The sequence below is a fragment of the Sinocyclocheilus grahami genome, unplaced genomic scaffold, assembly GCF_001515645.1.
Source record: "Sinocyclocheilus grahami isolate Dianchi unplaced genomic scaffold, SAMN03320097.WGS_v1.1 scaffold54.1, whole genome shotgun sequence".
Taxonomy (NCBI): Eukaryota; Metazoa; Chordata; class Actinopteri; order Cypriniformes; family Cyprinidae; genus Sinocyclocheilus; species Sinocyclocheilus grahami.
The window spans coordinates 3,807,553-3,828,319 of record NW_015505233.1 but is presented as its reverse complement, the minus strand read 5'-3'; the positions used below and the strand labels follow the sequence as shown (position 1 = coordinate 3,828,319).

At 35.9% G+C, this 20,767-nt stretch overlaps 1 protein-coding gene and 1 long non-coding RNA gene across 3 annotated transcripts; both read left to right on the top strand.

Moving 5' to 3' along the window:
• The first annotated feature begins 917 nt into the window (after positions 1–917).
• LOC107583699 (uncharacterized) lies at positions 918–2,329 on the top strand. The gene is made up of 3 exons (XR_001609059.1): positions 918–1,168; positions 1,786–1,927; positions 2,255–2,329. It is a non-coding gene; the product is annotated as an uncharacterized lncRNA (long non-coding RNA).
• Positions 2,330–12,317: 9,988 nt separating this feature from the next.
• On the top strand, positions 12,318–15,015 carry LOC107583698 (visual system homeobox 1). 2 transcript variants are annotated; one of them, XM_016269984.1, is made up of 5 exons: positions 12,318–12,761; positions 13,188–13,266; positions 13,632–13,755; positions 13,833–14,013; positions 14,243–15,015. In XM_016269984.1, exons 1-5 carry the CDS (start codon positions 12,377–12,379, stop codon positions 14,494–14,496), a joined length of 1,023 nt encoding a protein of 340 aa, XP_016125470.1. In that variant the 5' UTR covers positions 12,318–12,376; the 3' UTR covers positions 14,497–15,015. The 2 variants fall into 2 exon arrangements, with proteins under 2 accessions (XP_016125470.1, XP_016125469.1); XM_016269983.1 differs by having other exon boundaries at positions 13,833–14,025.
• The last annotated feature ends 5,752 nt before the right edge of the window (positions 15,016–20,767 follow it).

The following is a 20,767-nucleotide window of genomic DNA, read 5'->3' as shown; positions in this document are numbered from 1 at the left end:
AGCACACATTTCAAGAAAAATGTTTCACAAAAGTAAGTTATTATCAATGCATAGATATTAATACAATGCAATACTTTATGGTACTATTGTAGCCTTCAAAAGTTTGGGGTCTGTAAGATTTTTTTTTTCATGTTTCTGAAAGAAGTCTCTTATGTTCACCAAAATAAAACTACTGTGAAATATTATTACAATTTAAAATAACCATTCTATTTAAATATACCTTAAAATCAAATTTAAACATTTAAAATGTGATGGCCAATCTTTCAGCAGTCCGAAGTCTTCAGAAATCATATTTATATGCTGATTTGGTCCTCAAGAAACATTTGTTATTATCAATTTTGAAAACAGGAAACATTTTTCTCATTATTCTTTGATGAACAGAAAGTTTGATTAATAAAAAACAGCATTTTTTTAGTTACAATGTTACTTTCACTTAGGATCAATTTAATTTTTAAAAAACTTAGCTGCAGTATGCCATAAAAATCACTATACCCAGTGTGAGTATTTCAGTTTCTCCTGTTTTGAAGCCATATCTTTCACGGCCCATGTTATATTAGCAAAATTATAACCACAACAGAATGTCCTTCAAGAAAAAAAAAAATCATAAATTGCCTGATCACCATCTCTCTATGCTGGCAGCTGCAGAGGACGCCGGCTGCCTGTCATCGAGCATATGTGCAAAATTAGCCACAGAGTGCCTGTCTTGCCCCAGGGAGGGAGACAGACGGGTCTCTACCGCTGCCATATCTGCATGCCCCACTGCATCCTCATGCCAACCCTGCAGACCGCACTATAGTCATGCGTCTTCACCAGTGCCACAACTAGTGCTGCCTCCCTGGAAACATGAGGAGGAACCAGATTTATTCTCCAAACAGTCTTCTGATTCTTCTTTACTTAATATTTTGAGCTGTGGAAAAATGGCGCGTTGACACCCGATTAATTCTAAAGGTTTTGCCCGTAGCCTATTTTTCGCGTTTAACGCGATTAACAAGTTTTACAATAACTTAATTTTATTCTGCGTCATGTAAACGCTGGTTGGCGGAACTCTATCGATGTTTTTGGGTTCATAAAGTCCATTGTAGTGAGTGACATATAAACATAACGCACCATATATAAACAACAGCGATTTCGGTCAGTGATTGCGTTACGGATGAAGGACATCTTAACGGTAATAAAATACTTTTCAGTTTTTAAGAGACGAATAAAATTCCCCACAGAAGCACATTCTTTACGATTAACTCTGAGAATTGTGATTAATCGTGATTAAATATTTTAATTGACTGACTTGTGACTACATATGTATATGTATATATATATATTGCTTAATCATATATTTAGCCTACATATATAATCAGATTTTAGTTTTTAATTTTCAATAATCATTTCCAATGATTAAGACCCCACTGGGTATAGAGCGATATTTCCTAATTGTCATGTTTTCTCCCAGTTTAATAAATCATTATTTTCTGCAGAGTTCATTTGACCTTCATTTTGCTATAATTTAACCTTTGTTTATACACAAGTTTAACCCTTTATTATACAAATTAGTTACAAAATACAAACAAACAAACAAACAAATAAATAAATACATGTAGTTTGAAGTGTAAAGAATAAGCAGTGTCTTAAGGTTCACTTAAAGTTGTGTTTGTTTAGCACATACTGAACTTTTGATCTCAAATGAGAGGACAGGATAATTCATTTGTCATCTTATGAATCAATGTTTGCATTTTTAAAACCGATTTTCTTCTTATTTTCCTTTTCCTCCTTTTTTCAATCTGTTCTTAGCCTCATTTGGCCTAATCCTGCTGCCGCAGAGGGTGGGGTGGCTGCGGCGGGTGAGTGGATGGTGGTTGGTGGTAAAGCAGGGTGAGAGGGACTCAAAGGACCATGAGGACAGGCACTCTCCCTTGCTTATGGTGGATTATGGGTAATGGCACTTAGCTGAGAAAATGAGCTGAATGTATAGTATGACCTCATACATATGGGTTGTGGTTGGTTTAAATGCAAGAATTCACTTGCAACACACCTATATGCCGTATTTACTATTCAGATATTTTTTATTTTAAAACTGTCATCACTCCAAGCCTCTTCGTTTTATATTCATTGTTAATTTCCATATAATATATCCATTGTTTTTCATATATTTGTTCTTAAAAGGCACCTTAAGTGAATTTTGAGGCTCTTAATCCAATGGTAATAGTAGTTATCTTGTCATTCTTGAAGAAAATATGTTTTTATATCTTTTTTAATATAGTCTTTAGGGCTTACAGTATGAGGATGAGGCGGATGGGATGGCCTTGGGGAAATGGAAGCCTGTGCACTCATGGAGCTCCACTTCTGCATCCCTGTGACAGATTGGAGCCAGATTGGGAGATGTTCTGACAAGGGCTAGGAACTTGCAAGGCTGTCCCACTCCTCAAGGTTAGTTATTGAATGTTACACATGACATCTGCCACTCAGCACCAAACGCCACAGGGTTTAGGGCACTTCATCAAGCGCCATGTTTCCCTAATTAATGGAGTTAATGTGTATTTTCTTTTAATTCCATAAGATTTCTTGTATCTTGCAACCCTCAGACAGGTGATTTCATATAATTATTTAGAAAATATATTATCTCTTTATATAAATATAAATGTGAAAATATATTTCTTAACCCCTCCACATGAGAATTAAATACTTACATTGTGACCTAACAGTTAAAGACAGTTTTCTTTCTGTCATTAACGTGGTGGATGTTGAATTATAATGTTGAACTATAATCATCGTTGTGAGAAAAGATACTTGGAAATATAGTTGGTAATCCATGTGCAAGATTGCTCTTTCCTTTCCCCTCCACCCAGATATGAACCATATGCCTCATAACATATGTGATTATTTTTAAGATGGACATAATAAAGGACAATAGTCTCTCCACTTTTAATAATCCCTTCGTCCGATTTAATATCGCAACTATTATTCAAATCAAAGGCAGATTTTGTTTTCATTGTTCTTTTATAATACTCTTATGATTTCTCCCTATCACTTTCAGAAAAGTCCTGTGCCAGTTAAAGCTAAACCCCTCCTCTCCTTCCATTGAGGACAGGGGGTGCGTTAGGTCGAATTAATTTCAGCATTTCCAAATTTCTAATATGGCGAAAGTGTACACGTGTTATTTCAATCTACATCTGTTTCTACATCTTTAGTTCATCTGATCTTGTGTTGCAAAATTTAAAGCCACACCACTACTTTGTTCGCTTCCAGTTTGTGCCTCTAAAATATGAGGTTACTGTGACCCATGAGAAGCGAACAGGATTATTTCATTTGAAAAATGCAGCTGGCACCATTAAGGTCATGGGTTTGATTTCCAGGAAACATAAACTGGTAAAATATGTATAACTTTGCATAAAGACACTGTTCAGAGGTTTGAGTTCCATATGGTTTTAAGTTTTTGAACAAAGAAATGCAAAGAAATGGATTTGATAAAAAAATATAGTAAAACAAAAATATTGTGAAATAGCATTTCAATGTAAAATAATTGTTTTCTGTTTGAATAATTTATTCCTGCGATGACAAACCTGAATTTTCAGCATCAGTCTTCAGTGTCGCATGATCCTTCAGAAATCATTCTAATATGCTGATCTGATGCTTAAGCAACATTTCTTATTATTACCAATTTTAAAAACAGTTGTGCTGCTTAATATTTTTATGGAACACGATACATATTTTTTCAGGATTCTCTGATAAATAGAACGTTCAAAATAACAGCACTTACTTGAAATAGAAATCTTTTGTAACATTATAAATGTTTTTACTGACACATTGGAACAATATAATCTGTCCTTGCTGAATAAAATATTTAATTTATTTAATATTTTATTAAAAGCCTTACTGACCCCAAACTTTTGATTTGTGAAAGATTTGTCATCACTTAGATACAGCGGTAAGGATAAGTAAGGAATAATGTGCAGTCAGTGAAAACAAAAATAAAATTGATTTGAATTGATATCATTTTCCAATGTGACACAAGAGCACAGAAATCATTTGCCTGGGTCATGGTCATTATATGAAAATATCCAGCTGCAGATTTCCACAATTGAACAATCAGAATCAGAATTTAGGTAAAGTGTGCATTGGCTCTTTTTCTCCATGGACAGTGACGGTTGGTTGTCTGGACAGAACAATGTGTCACTGATCACGGCCTCATAATGAGCCCCCATCTCTTAATTGACCTGATTCCTGCTAATTAGCACACTTTAAGGAGGTGGGGAGAATAAAAGAGAAAGAAAGAGAGAGCAAGACAGGAGTGAGGGGGAAAGGAAAGGAGTGGGAGAAAGAATAAGAGAGTGATCACTGTCTAATAGGTTAAATGAGTCAGACAGGCCTGTGATGGCGTGTGAATAGTGTCTTTGTTAGCTAAGCTAACTGAACAAGACACACAAAGGTGGACATCATTACACAAACCCAGCACTCAACTGGTGGTTAGGGTCATCGTGCTTCCTACTGTTAACCTTTATCTTTTCTCTTCTTCTGTCTGACCCTCTTGCTTATCCTCCCCCAATAGTTTTTTTTTGTTTTTGTTTTTTGTCTGAAATTATGAGTCAAGTGTCTGGTAACTAGTAACCAGTAGCTAATGGCAGTGATGTAACTAAACTACATTTATTTTTCCAAAAACAAGCTACTGTGTTTTATTGCATGTATAGCTTTACAGTCAATCATCTGATAGCTATATGTTTACACTATCATTCAAATTTTTGGGGTCAGTATTTTTTAAGAAAATTAATACTTTTATTAAGCACAGATGCATTAAATTGATCAAAAGTGACAATAAAGACATTTATAGTGTTACAAAAGATTTCTGTTTCAAATAAATTCAAGATTCAATGACTTTCTGTTCTTCAGAAAATCCTGAAAAAAGCACAATTTCCATATAAAAATATTAAATAGCACAGCTGTTTTCAACATTGATAATAAGAAATGTTTCTTGAGCACCAAATCAGCATATTAGAATTATTTCCGAAGGATCATGTGACACTGAAGACTGGAGTAATGACTGCTGAAAATTCAGCTTTGCCATCATAGTAATAAATGGCATTTTAAATATATATAAAATAGAAAGCAGTTATTTTAAACTAATAATATTTCACAATAGTACTGTTTTCACTGTATTTTTATTGAATAAATGCATGTTTGCTGAGCATAAGAGCTGTCAAAATCATTCAAAAATCTTTCTGACCCCAGACAATACAGGCAGTAAAATACAGACATACTGTAGTGTCAAAATTTATTTGGTTAATATGAATATTTGCAGAAAGAAACTTTCCATTATTGAATGTGTGCATTAATTATATCAGGGTCACAAAGCTTTGCTGATCAAGTGTGACCCAAGCTGTGCAGTTTTAGCGAAAGTGTTGAAGATGGGACACTTGGACCAGAGGATTAAAACTAAGTCTGACTTATGATGTTTTCATATGTTGCAATATAAAAATAAATAAAAAGGATATATTTGTTATATATTGATAATACTGTATATTTAAAAGTAGATATTTAAATTTAAAAAAATTTGTATAAATAAGAAAACTTTTTTTTTTGTACATACAATGAAAGGGGCCAATGTTGTTAGGACCCAGGCTTCTTTAAAATATTTTCTTTTTGGAACGACACAAGGGTATTTAAATGATGACTGAATAATCTTGAACCAACCCTTTAAATTCCAAAACTAGCATCTTGCCAGGATCTAGCTTTGTTCGGATGGCACGTGGCTTATTTGCATATAAATGCAAAGGAAGGCTAATAGAGGTTTAACAATATTTATAAAATGCCTTTGACACTGTGCATCCCCTAGTAATCTGTAATCCTAAACTGTTACGCATAACGGCGAGTGTAGTTACATTGTTTATGCTTTTGACAGATTTGTAACATGTCTTGCGCGCTGCGTGGCGTGGCCTCACTTCAGACGTGAGATTACCACAAGACTATAAAACTCTAAGAAGACCAAAAAACCCCAGATTTACAGACATCAGAGATCATTAGTGGTCTTGACTAATTTACAAAACTTTAATCCCACGACTACCCATTGTTTACATCACTGAATTAGGTTAATCTACAAGGAGGACTATTTGCATAAATGTGCATTTTTGAATAATTAGTGGGCCAGAGGCGGTGAATGGGGTGTGATTGGAGGGGGTGACGCGTGGCCAGACTATTGTTGCCCCCTTATCTAGCATAAACAATGGACCAGCTAAACAATTAAAAACAAACTCAGTTGGGTCTGGTGTTTAGGGCATTGTTGAAGATGACCCAGGACATAATCACTGTCTGGATACAGAATTATAGCAATTACTGCTATCATTTACAATGTGCCACGTAAACACTCAAGATTCAAATTATGAAACAGTTCCTTTCCCATCTGCCAAATTGCCTTGTCTTTAAACAATTAAAGCTTTTGTTGATTCTGTTGAAGGATATTTTAATAAATGTAATTTGAAATCATCTTGAATTGTCAACCCAATAATAAAAATTCTGTCAACATTTATTCCAAATCCATAAGGCTTTTTCCTGCTGTGGAATATAAAAGAAGATATTTTGAAGAATATTTTTATTTAATTTTTGTTGGTAACCAAACTTCGTTTCTGCTCCCATTGATGTCCATTTTTTGCTTTGTCCATACAATGGAAGTCAATGGGAACCAGATTTTTGGTTATCAACATTCTTAAAAATATCTTTTTGCTCAACAGATGAAGGAAAGTCATACAGGTTTGGAACAAAATGATGGTGAGTAAATGATGACAGAATTAAAATTTTTGGTGAACTATCCCATTTAGTTTAGTTTATTCACCCTCATGTTGTTCCAAGCCTGTATATATTTCTTTCTTCTGTGGAAGACAAACTAAAAAGACACTCAAAGGTCTATGACCCTATTGGTAACACTTTAGTTTAGGGACCAATTCTCACTATTAACTAGTTGTTTATTAGCATACATATAACTAGCATATTGGCTGTTTATTAGTACTTATAAAGCACATATTAATGCCTTATTCTGCATGAACATATTTTAGATCCCTCAATCCTATACCTAAACTTACCTAAACAGCGACCTCACTAACTATTAATAAGCAGCAAATTAGGAGTTTTTTTAGGCAAAATTTGTAGTTAGTTAGAATTGGTCCCCAAACTGAAGTGTGACCAAACTATTAATGAAACCCCTAAAGTCTGCAACATTTTCTATAACTAGTCACATTGCACTTTACTAACCTACATTCTAGTATTATCCAGCATGGGATAAATGAAAAATCAATTTTAAAGCAGCAGTTTAGCTTAATTTGGAGTGCCTTCCCAAAGGGCAAATTCACATAATATAAGTGATTCATAGCTCTAACTGACTGGCCAATTTCTCTTTGCTTTTGAGTGTAACTGATCAGATGACCTCTGATATCCCTTCTGTGTCTGTGTGTGAATATGAGTGTGTGTGCAGAAGGTTTTTAATTAACCCGGCTCTCTTAGTCCCAGGTGGGCTCTTCCATGCTTTTGTACTTATTCCCCAGGGAGAGAGAAAACCGCGTCCTAACGCCTCACACGCTCTCTGTAGCACACGTCCTCGCACAATGCATCTATTTGAGCGTGTGAGTGGGTGTGTGTTAGTTTTTTGCCTTTATTGCTCTCAGTGGTTGGTAACAGATTCTAAAGATGTTTGTCAGTAGCAAGAAACACATTTAATACTGATCAACAAGTCATAAGGTTTTCAGTACCATACAAATCTGTAATGCGTTGATTCACATTTAAAAAGACAGTTTACCCAATAATTTAAATTCTGTCATCATTTACTTACCCTTGTGTTGTTCTAAACTTGCATGACTTTCTTTTCTTTCTTTGCTAAAAATTGTTCCCCCCCCCCCATACAATTAAAGTCAATAGTGTTTAGTGTTGTTTAAATGTCTTCTTTTGTGTTCCACAGGAGAAAGAAAGTCATACAGGTTTGAAACAACATGAGGGTGAGTAAATGATGACAGAATGCTCCATTTTGGGTTAACTATCTCTCTAAGTAATCCTTTACAAATTTGTTTACTGTTATTAATTATGTGTGAAACAAATTAAAAGAGCATAATCAATTCATTCGAGCATGTTTGAACCTTGCAGGGTTTTGTGGCTCATAACACTGGACTTTTTTCACCCAGAAAACTGGAAAGATCCAATGAAAATAAACATCAGGCGCAGACGAGCAATTATTAGAGTGAATGTAAGGATAGTGAATCAACAAAAAGCAAACCAATTTCAAAAACAGTGAAAATGAATTACTAAATCTCATAGATTTGTGCATCGACGGATAAGCTGCCAGCGGAGCTAAGAATGCAAAAACCTAATCTCAACATAAATTATTTACCACTCGAGGATGAATGCTTCTCTGGTGTGATTACAATTCACGGCATTAATGTGGCATACGTTCCAAAAAAACGATCAGCAGCTTACAAAATATTACCCCGTCAAAACGCAAATCGTTGCCCTTAGTAAGTTCGAAATTTTGTGCACAAATGCTGTTAAGCCTGTTCTCTTCTAATACAGCAAAATGATTATCTGGCTGGTCTCCCTTTGCATGTTTGAAAGCAGCCGAATGGACATCTGCATCGGTTTTTCATTATTATTATTATTATTATATAAAAGATTATATAGGGTTGGGATGAGGGCATTTCATTTTGCTTACAATTAATATACGCTTTATTTTGTCCTGGTTTGGGACAAATAGGATGCTGGTTTACAGCTTGTTTGTTTGCTGTTTCAGGATGAAGCTTATGTGCAGCTGACCTTGACGGTGCAGCTTTCTTCCGACTGAATTTCTTAGACTACTAAGTGATCCTCGCAGCATATTTGTGGGACCTTAAACAAGTTGTCTAGAGGGATCATCCAGTGTTGTTGAAAAGCAATGAGGGCCAGAGTGATGGGAAGTTGTTGCACACTGACGATTGGTCAGATTGAGTTTAAGTAGCGGTGTGTCATGTTCTTGTTGATTACAAATCAGCTGGGATCTTAATAGACTGGGTAAAACATCTGGAGATCTAAAGGCCCAGATGTTTGCACAACAAACACATAAAACCTCCGACCCTTGAGCACAGACACACACACAGCTACCCAAGAATCGAGGATTTGGATTTAGATTTAGATTTGAACATCTGCCCAATGTTGTAAAGTGACAAAAAGCATCCTTGACATTATTAGGTTTTTGAGAAATCTTGTTCCTCTAAAGCCATTCAAGGAACGTTTGAAGGTCCTGTGGTCCTTATTCTGGAGTAAACTGAAAAAATGTAGGCTACTTAGACGTTGCTAGTAAATTTCACACAAATTTAAAAAAAACTGCAAAAACAACATTAAATAATTTTTGCAGTGCATACCAAACATTTGTCCTTGTGGGGGGAAATCCTTTTTTTTTTAACCTCGTTTAACTTCTAAAAACTATTTTTTCCCCATCACATTAAATGTTAAATCTGTATGAAATCCCATTGCTTAATAGCCATTCTGCTGGCAGCTAGTTTCTTAGGTGGGTGGGTGATGAGTGCGCGTGCGGGTGCGGGGCTGCTGCTATTCCCAGTGGCGGGATCCTGCTCAGATTTAGGGCACGTGGCATGTCTTTTAGTCAAACAACCTCCGTGTGCCGCGCGCCACGGCCAGAGAAAATTAGAGCAAAGAGCGATTTTTTGATGTTACGCTCTTTAAGAGATTAATAATCTTGGCGGTGGGGAATCGGCTGGAAATCTTCTCTGGAAAATAATGAGCGGAGAAACATTTACTGATTAGTTTAATCCAGGATTATCCTATCTGATGACACCATGAAACCCAGCCTTGTAATCTGGCCCTTAAAATAACATCATTTATTTCCTTGCTTTACCGCAAGTGCAGTTTAAGTGTGTTGTTCGCTTCAGTTACTAAGCGCCACGATTTCTATTGAAGGATCGGTTTTATTCGTCTATTTCCGTTGAATTGTGTTTGATCCGGACTGCCTAAAAACAAAAGCAGGACCAGAAATCAGCGGTCACGTTTTTTGTTTACTCTGAAAGATGCGTTACTGAAATGGTTTCCGAATTATTTAACAATAATTGATTTTTAATATTTATTCATTTGTTTGTTTTATTTATTTATTTTTGACGGTTTACAAGGCTATTTATTGAGTATTAAACTGCAACCTGTTGGCCAGTATAGGCCTAAGTAGTAGGCTATTAAGGAATCAACCTATAGTTTACAGGCTAAATAAAGCACAAAAAAAGAACAATAATAATTAAGGGCTTGCGTTTAAAAGGAGAAAACAGCTTCAGGAAAGAATGCAGTGTTTAGCACGCAACACAAGTTTTGTACATTCCATAATGCAATTGTGTGAAATAATGTCTGCAAATAAATAAACAAGAACATTTTGGAATTTTGTTGATTGATTTAAGAAAGAATAAAATTAAATCACATTCGTTCATTATGTGTTCCTAATTTGCTAAGTTACAAACAATATAAACAAAATATTGTTGTTACTGCTTCTGCTCCAATAATGATAATAATAATAATTATTAGCCTATTATTATTGAGAAGAAGATGAATAAGAAAATAAACGTGATGTCCAAAGATTATTCTTCAGCGTGATCACTAATGATCTCTCTCCCTCCTTTTTCTCCTGTATGATCACATTTCATTTTAGTTAACCTGATTTTACATTAGGCTACAGTTATGAGGATTATGTAGAGCAGCTCTCTTAACTGCCAGTTAGAAAGCTGGATGTCGTCCTGGTGGAAACGGGCCCTAAAAGCAGATTTTAGAGTCGAGCTCTTTATATGACAGATTAATGTTGTAAACGAATTTAATGGACTTCGTTTAATTATCTCCTGTAAGACGATTTCTCTAATTGCTTCTTCTTCTTTTTTTTTAAACAGACTGGCTGAGATGTTGCCCGTTTCCCCCCTGTTTTGAAACACCTGGCCTCTGCTACTGTACATCATGTCGACCTGACAGCATTACCGTAACTTTGACCTCATTTTCCAAAATCTTTTACGCTCAAAGAGCTTCATCTCCCCTCATTGCTGACATAATAATTCAATGGACGAAATAAAGCATATTCTCTGTGAACACGTCAAGAAACTACGTTTTTTATTCCAATATCTTCCAGGAAATTTGGTGGAAGGTGGGAATAGGCTATGATCTAACTAAGGAGACTCTCAAACACTGGTTTGGTGGAGTGAAACTATGCACGAGGACACGTGTCAATCATGTTGCAAATATTAAAAACATAAATGCATTTTATTCATTGTCAAAAGTTGATTAGCTGTTTTCTGGTCTTGAATAATTAAATGCTAGATCGAATACGTTATTGGTTTAAATTTCTCAATGTTAAAACAACATTTAAGTTTAAATATAGCCTACTAAAACAGTCTAATTAAGTCATAACTGAGTAATAAGTTGATAGATGATACATTATAGTTTAGAAGAATTTATAGAATTTATAAAAATGTTGGCAATGTTATCATAAATATAATAATCATACTACTACTACTAGCCTACTACTACTACTACTACTAATTATTATTATTATTATTATTCACCAACCTAAACTCATGGTCTTTAATGCTGCCGTTGTTGTCGATTTGCATTATGAAAATAACTGGCTCGTTTTAATGCGTTTTTTAAGTGAATAATTTCAAGGAAACTTTAAGGAAATAAATTCTTCAAATAGCAAAGACGGCAAATTGAGAATAATTATTATTATTTATTTTTTTTTACAAGCAAACAGTCCAGTGCTTGGCAATAATAATTAGGGGTTTTGATTTAATGATAATGATTTAATTATGGTTATATTTAGAGGAGAAATTACGTTTTTATTTATTTATTTATTTTATTACAGAGAATATATTTTCTGTCTCAGTTTTGGCTAATTATTATAGCAAGTAGTAATTCAGACATTATTTAGAATTAGATTACGGCTATCGAATGATAAAGAAATAATCACGAAAGACTAGATAGTAAGTCACTAAAATTTTAAATATTGATCTCGTTCTGGTTTCTCTTTACTAATTAATTTAGCCTATATTCTGACTCCAAATGAAATATCACGCATTAAACATTTTCAATAAGCCACAACTCGTCGCGTTACAGTCTGCGGATATGAGTGAAATCTTCCATCTAAAGGGGAAAAAAACTACTTAGGACCAATTCAAATAGAGGAGGAAAATCCTTATCGGATTAAAGGGAAAATTGGTGGCAATTAATCCTTTGTGATTGAAAAAGGGAAACGCCTCTTCATGGTTGACATATCTGACGTTGAATCTGATTGGACAGTGCTGGATTGGACAGACGGATAAATGGTCCCGCCAGAGCGCGTAACTGTCCCACCAGCACGACCTCCTCAGAGAGAAAGTGAATTAAACAAACTGCCACCATGACGGGAAGAGAAGAGGCTTTAGACGAAAAACCTAAGGTTAAACTGTATCCCTCATTTGGAATCGACAAATCACGTCTCAATGGATCTGGATTTAGGTCCAAAGGGTTCGCGATCACAGACCTGCTCGGTCTGGAGTCGGATCTCCAGCCGCATCAGTCCGGTTCTGGCGCAGGGGCCAATGGAGAGGGGCAGAGCGCGGCGCTCGGAGGATTTGCTTTCCCGGGAGGCTCTTTGCCGCTCGGCTTGGGTTTTCTCTGCAGTTTGGCGGCTCAACAACCCCCCGGGGCCCCGTGTTTTCTCCCGAGCCACATCCCGCTCCTGCAGTCACGGACAGAGAGCCACTTCATGCAGAATCTAGAACAGCAACGGGACGCCTATTCCGGTACGAATGACTTTATCTGATCATTGAATGAGCGGAAGAGCTGTTCACAGAAGTTGGTGCTGAAACTGATCCTGAAATCGGCGTTTCTCTATTTGCAATGGAAAGTTTTAAATTAACGGATAATTTTGTGATTTTATTTACTGATTTGATGGAATCAGAAATAATAGTATAATAGGCTACTCTTATAAATAGTATAAAATTATTATAGTATACGCTTTAGATTCAGTCGTATTATATTTTGACTTGAATAAAACCTGTTAAATTAAAGAACATTTTATGTTACTTGAAAGTGTACATTTTTAGTCACTTTTTATTCTTTTTATTTATTAATTTGCATTGTGTTCCCTTGACCCAATTTATGAATTCTATGTTAATCTCTCAAGGATTTTTATTTTTGTTAACTTTTTTTTTTTTTTTCCATTACAGATGATGATTGTCTTTCCGGGGATCGCAATGATGGCAAAAACTCAGGGAACTCACAAAAGAGGAAGAAGCGAAGGCACAGGTATGTACTGAAATTAAATGTTACGTTAAATGTTTAATCTGTAAGGATTTAGTGATTTGTTTGATCTATTTTTAGTCACTTTTTATTCTTTTTATTTATTAATTTGCATTGTGTTCCCTTGACCCAATTTATGAATTCTATGTTAATCTCTCAAGGATTTTTATTTTTGTTAACTTTTTTTTTTTTTTTTCCATTACAGATGATGATTGTCTTTCCGGGGATCGCAATGATGGCAAAAACTCAGGGAACTCACAAAAGAGGAAGAAGCGAAGGCACAGGTATGTACTGAAATTAAATGTTACGTTAAATGTTTAATCTGTAAGGATTTAGTGATTTGTTTGATCAACCATACATCTCGTTTTCAGGACAGTTTTTACCTCGCATCAGCTCGAGGATCTGGAGAAAGCCTTCCATGAAGCACACTATCCAGATGTTTACGCAAGAGAAATGCTGGCCATGAAGACAGAGCTACCAGAGGACAGAATACAGGTTGGATGATTTTCACAGTTTTTCCCTCTCTTTTTCTTTCTTTCCAACAGCTAATGCCCAGGTTTGTTTTTGTCCAGGTATGGTTTCAGAACCGCCGTGCTAAGTGGAGGAAAAGGGAGAAGTGCTGGGGCCGCAGCAGCGTGATGGCGGAATATGGGCTGTATGGTGCCATGGTCCGTCACTCCATTCCACTTCCAGAATCCATCATCAACTCGGCCAAGAATGGCATGATGGGCTCCTGCGCTCCCTGGCTTCTAGGTGAGCCAGCAGGTGGTTTTGCTATTTAGTACTCAAAGACTCAAATATGTATTTGATCACTTGAATACATAGCTGAGGTGTCTTGTGAATGTCTGTCTGGTGTTGCCCATATTTTACACTTAAAAGTATAGACTTGAATGTTCACGAATTGGGCTGTTTTGTAATCCAGCTATAAACATTCAGCTGTTTAAGGTCAATTTTTAATTGCATCTGCATTTTATTCTTTCAGGAATGCATAAAAAGTCTCTGGAAATTGCAAAAAAGCCTCCTGGCACACCTGAATCAACACACTCTGATTCGTATTCGGAGGAACACAAGGTGAAAGACAGCGACACGACGTGGTCGAGTGGAGCCAATGGAGCAGACGACTCAGAAGACATGGCAATAGATCTGTCCAGCACTTCAAAACAAGAGAGTAAAAGCACTTTGAAAAGATCACCACCTCACACAGAAGACAGCAGTGATTCTGAGACTGAGAGTTAAATATGCAAATGAATATGGACTATTTTAAAGACCACGTACAGTATAAAGGACTATCGGTTTATACAGTATCTCACCTTTTGACAATGGTTTTGTTCGTCAGCTTTCCTGTGGACTTTTTGTAGTTGTTTATCAAATATTTGAATACTAGAGAATGTTTTATTCCGAATTATTGATCTTTCATGTGTAAAAATGATTAATGTAAAAAGTGTTAAATAATGTTTTATGTTATGTTCATGGGAATTATCCATAAATCTGATTTACAATAAGTTACCCTATTTTTCTTGAACATTTTCTTTATTTTTCTCTGTCAAAAAATCTGCAGGGTGACCACTTGTTCACCACTATTGTGAATGTCATAATATTTCCCTATTGTAATACGGTATGTGTCTGGGGAACAGAAAGGATTCTAAAGCACTTTACCTGCTGTGATGATGAATGTTTTGCATCGATCAGTGTCATCAACAGAGCAATATAATACCAGCAAAAACAAATCCACATCATGACAAAAAAAATAAAACATATTTTACGCTTTTGATTCCTGCCTTCTGTTTCTTTGTTTCAGCACACCAGATCTAAAAAGATGTAATCAAAAATTAACTTGACTTGTCACACAGAAGGAATATGTTTAAGAAATTGGCTCATTTCATCACTGGTCCCAGTCTTGTTGCTGTAAAAGCCATGAGAACAGTATACAGATGTCTTCCAGTATAGATACTGCTGACCTGTTAGATGGTCTAACACTTCTACCATCTGGAAAAAAGTGTATTTAAGCCAAACAACAACAAGGTTAAGCAGTTTGTTTCCCAGAAACTGTCACACTACTCAACAGCCCAATCATCTTTCATTTATGTCAGCCTGCTTTTATAATCCATGCCCAAATATTCTTATTTAAACAAGCTCAACAAAGGCTCTGCAGATATGCACCATTGCAAAAACATCACCTGCAGATCTACAAAATCATGGTCATTTTTTAAAATTATATTCTAGAGAGTTATTGTTTAGATCTCCATGTTTAAAGTCACATGGTCAAAGGAAACACAGTGTTTTGTTATATTACTATATTGTTTATCATTATACATTATAAAATCACTTCATTATCCAATTGTTTACTGCAAAGGCTTAGCTCTAATATCATAGCATAATTATCATATTCAATAATTGTACACAAATGTCTTTGTTTTAAAAGCAATTTACAACTCAGCAAATCTGGAATAATCTATATAAACAGAAATAATTGTAAACAAACAAAAAATGTATTATTATTATTATTATTATTACATGTATTAACATGCATTGGCATGTTATAAAAGTATCCACCTTATTTTGCAACGCGGAAATAATTTATTTTCTATGAATGTGTAAGACTTCCGATTCATTAGTCGCATAAATAACTGGAGGAAAAAGTGAAAAAAAGAAGAAAAAAAAATTAAACGGTCTGCGCTACAAACCAATGTGTTTATGATTACGATGATAAATTTAAATTATATGATAGCAAGTTAGCAATATAAAACAACTTAACGGACTGTATTTGTACATAGATTTTATAGATATCTAGTCTATGTTTTTGTACAGTTAAAAATGAGGTGGATAAAGTTTATATGAAATTTACTGTAATTTGGTAATGGGTATGGTATGTAAACAATTTGATAGTAGGCCCTATATATTGTTTTTTTAAAGGTAATCTCAATAATATGACATTAGGAAAAGCAATTGTTTTGTTAGGGGTTTAAAGAGAATAATAGAAAAACAGATTAACAGAGGAGAGGGGCATGAAAACAGAGATTAAAAACACTTCAGCCTGAGACAAGCTCAGGACTATAGGAATTAAATTATTAAAATATTATCAATCACTGCTGATCCCAATAATCTTTCGTGCCAACTGCCCTTAACAAAATAACAATTATAGATGATGGGTCCTTTTTAAACTATTATGCCCAGGGTTAGACAAAAAGATTATCCTGCCTACTGTTAAAAATGGCCATTAATGAAAAACAAAATAAATAACCTGATTTTAGGGCATACCAAAGAAGAGTTACATAAACATCTGTAAGCACAGGGTGTGCCTTATGACAGGGTGTGATTGTTTGTTTGTTTGTTTTTTTCCTAACAGTAGCCCCTGTTATGTCTGATAGACCACTGAATGTCGCAATTGACCAATCAGAGTCAAGCATTCCAGAAATGGAATGGCACAATAAACAAAGTCCCTTAAGGCAAGTCAAGTCACTCTGCGGCCATCTTTGAAACGCCTCTCGGCATGCAAGTGCAGCTCCTATCTCTTTGAATGGGGAAACATCAAATTCTCCAAAACTGTCCACTAAGCTTACGATTAAATTTCATATTTGAAATCACCAATGAAATCTGACAATAACTGTAACATACAAGTTGTTTATTTTGCTCAAATGGCGTTAAAAAAAGCTTATTTTTCAGGCTAGATCAGAGAGTGCGCAATGCACAGTCCTAACCGCAGTCTCAACCGGGACTTCTAACGGCATCTGCAGTGACGCGCTGACTTTACCGATTAGCCATTGGCTCTTTTGCTCAGAAGGCGGGGCTTCGTTCGATAGAGCGGCCATATTGAGCGTTGCATTTTCCCCCAATCAAAACAGTGTGAGTGACATATCTTGGGTATTCTATAGTCTTTGATAATAAATGAACGTTTTAGCATTCCAAGAGATCTACAGAAAACAAAATAATAACAATAAAAAATAAAAAATTAAATCCCATTTCAACATCTGTTCTGGTTATAGGCTTAAAGGGTTAGTTCACCCAAAATGAAAATTCTGTCATGAATTACTCACCCTCATGTGTTTCAAACCCGTAAGACCTTCATTCATTTGAATTGTTGAATAAAGTCGTTATTTTTTTCTTTTGCGCACAAAAAGAATTCTTGTAGCTTCGTAAAATTATGGTTGAACCCATGATGTCACATGGATTATTTTACAGATCTCCTTGCTACGTCTCTGGACTTGGGATCATTTCAGTTGTATTGCTGTCTATGGAGGGTCAGACAGCTCTCAGATTCCATCAAAAATATCTTAATTTGTGTTCCGAAGATGAACGAAGGTCTTTCGGGTTTGAAACGACATGAGGGTGAGTAATTAATGACAGAATTTTCATTTTTTGGTGAACTAACCCTTTAACCCCACACAGGAGATTTTCTGATGATTCGGAGTCAAGCACCAGTTGTAAAAATTAGCCCTGTTTGTTGTACTTTCCATGTGTGCACGTGTGTGTGAGCGATTGGCAGAGACCAAAGCTGTGATGTTTATGATAATGATGAAGAGAAAATATTACGTCCACTGCTAATTTGTAAGTAGCTTAGTGGTGCAGAGAGCTCCAAACATGCAGATGTGCATTTGGCACACAGCACAGCAGTCGTTTGGCAAGCCCTGTGGAATCACTGAACAAAGCTGATCTGGTTCAGCGTTTCCCTGGTGAAGTTGACATGATGAAGCAAGACCAGTTGGCATTTTAATGCATAACTAAAGCACATGCTCTAACCATGTTGTAATGGTCGTGGTTTGGCTGCTAAACTTTCTCTAATGTCATACAGAATCACCTGTGCATAGGCTAGGGCTAGGCTACTCACCTCAACTGGTAAACAAATACACTAAACCTCTATAGTAATATTGTTTTGTGTTTGCGATCAATGGGGTGACATATAATAGCCTATATCAGGGGTGCCCAAACTCGGTCCTGGAGGGCCGGTGTCCTGCAGAGTTTAGCTCCAACTTGCCTCAACACACCTGCCTTTAAGTTTGTAGTATGCCTAGTAAGACCTTGATTAGCTGCTTCAGGTGTGTTTGATTAGGTTTGGAGCTAAACTCTGCAGGACACTGGCCCTCCAGGACCGAGTTTGGGCACCCCTGGCCTATATATAACTTACTGTATATTTTTTTGCTGTCCTGAGTCTAAAAAGGTCATAAAATGCACAATGTCTATAAAGATCTACAATGCAATAACAGGTGAACATGTTTTGATCGTGTAGTGCTTCCATCTAGTGGCCATATGAAAGAAGGCTGCAAAGTGCAATAAATGAAATAAATCAGACCTAAACCCTTTGCTTCATAATCTGAGAATATATGTATACAATAAAATTCTAAATTATATTATATATAAATAATATAATAATATATAAACATAACATATGTAAAAACATTAATATTATATCATATATAGCCTACTGTAATTACAAACATACCATATTAAATAATATTTTTAAATACATAATAAAAAAATGAAATTTGCTACTGAACCTATATAATATAATATAATAATGAAAATATAACATTATCTTATTATGAATAATTTAACACAAGCAAAAATGTTTAAAATTATCCTGACTCTCCCATACAACTGTGTGTATACAATATAATATTATAATAATATAAATAGGCTATAATATAAAATAAAAAATATGGAGCAATTAGCCTGTATGAATTATATGTATCACAAGAAAGTATCTCTGAACAGGCGTGATATGAAAGATATGGACACAAAACCACAAACAGGCAGATTATTTTCAGCAAGTAAACATGTAAATCACACACCACAGTGAAGTGGAGCCCACTGCAGATGATGCAGGCAGTAATTCTGTCTGATATGTTGTTTATTGGGATTAGCTCTAATTTGCGATTAGCACACAGAACATCTGCATCCTGCATCAAAAATGAATTACAGTAATCCCTCGCCACTCATCCACTAAACACTCTGCCCTTCCAGTCCCCTTCCCTTCATGCTTAGTACATTTGGGGCTATATTTACATGCATATTTACATTCATTCAGGTTTGGCTCAGCAACCAAATCAGACATCAAGAGACTAGATGGTCAGGACTGCTGAGAGGATTATTGGTGCCCCCCTGCCCAGTCTCCAAGATATTTACACCTCCAGAGTGAGGAAAAGGGCTGGTAAAATCACTCTCTGGACCCCTCACACCCAGCACACTTCCTCTTTGAACTGTTCCTTCTGGCCGGCACTACAAAGCACTGAGCACCAAAACTGCCAGACACAAGAACAGTGTTTTTTCCCCCCATATCCCAGCTGAACAACACATAACGCACCTCAGTACTGTACATCTGTAAATAACTCATCGAAACTTATCTGTAAATAACACATACACATTCACAATTCTGTCTATTGACATTTTATTTTTCTCTATATTATTATTGTCAATTCTCTTTATTATTAGTGTTTTTATTACCTTCAATTATATGTATGTCTACACGATGTTTGTACTTTCTGTACTGGAAGCTCTTGACACTAAGGGAGATTTCTTGTGTGTGTGTAAACACACTTGGCAATAAAGGTCTTTCTGATTCATAGTGTATTCATTTATCATTCCATGGGAATATACAGGTGCATCTCAATAAATTAGAATGTCGTGGAAAAGTTCATTTATTTCAGTAATTCAACTCAAATTGTGAAACTCGTGTATTAAATAAATTCAATGCACACAGACTGAAGTAGTTTAAGTCTTTGGTTCTTTTAATTGTGATGATTTTGGCTCACATTTAACAAAAACCCACCAATTCACTATTTCAACAAATTAGAATATGGTGACATGCCAATCAGCTAATCAACTCAAAACACCTGCAAAGGTTTCCTGAGCCTTCAAAATGGTCTCTCAGTTTGGTTCACTAGGCTACACAATCATGGGGAAGACTGCTGATCTGACAGTTGTCCAGAAGACAATCATTGACACCCTTCACAAGGAGGGTAAGCCACAAACATTCATTGCCAAAGAAGCTGGCTGTTCACAGAGTGCTGTATCCAAGCATGTTAACAGAAAGTTGAGTGGAAGGAAAAAGTGTGGAAGAAAAAATGCACAACCAACCGAGAGAACCGCAGCCTTATGAAGATTGTCAAGCAAAATCGATTCAAGAATTTGAGTGAACTTCACAAGAAATGGACTGAGGCTGATGTCAACGCATCAAGAGCCACCACACTCAGACGTGTCAAGGCATCAAGGCTACAGTTGTCGTATTCCTCTTGTTAAGCCACTCCTGAACCACAGACAACGTCAGAGGCATCTTACCTGGGCTAAGGAAAAGAAGAACTGGACTGTTGCCCAGTGGTCCAAAGCCCTCTTTTCAGATGAGAGCAAGTTTTGCATTTCATTTGGAAACCAAGGTCCTAGAGTCTGGAGGAAGGGTGGAGAAGCTCATAGCCCAAGTTGCTTGAAGTCCAGTGTTAAGTTTCCACAGTCTGTGATGATTTGGGGTGCAATGTCATCTGCTGGTGTTGGGCCATTGTGTTTTTTGAAAACCAAC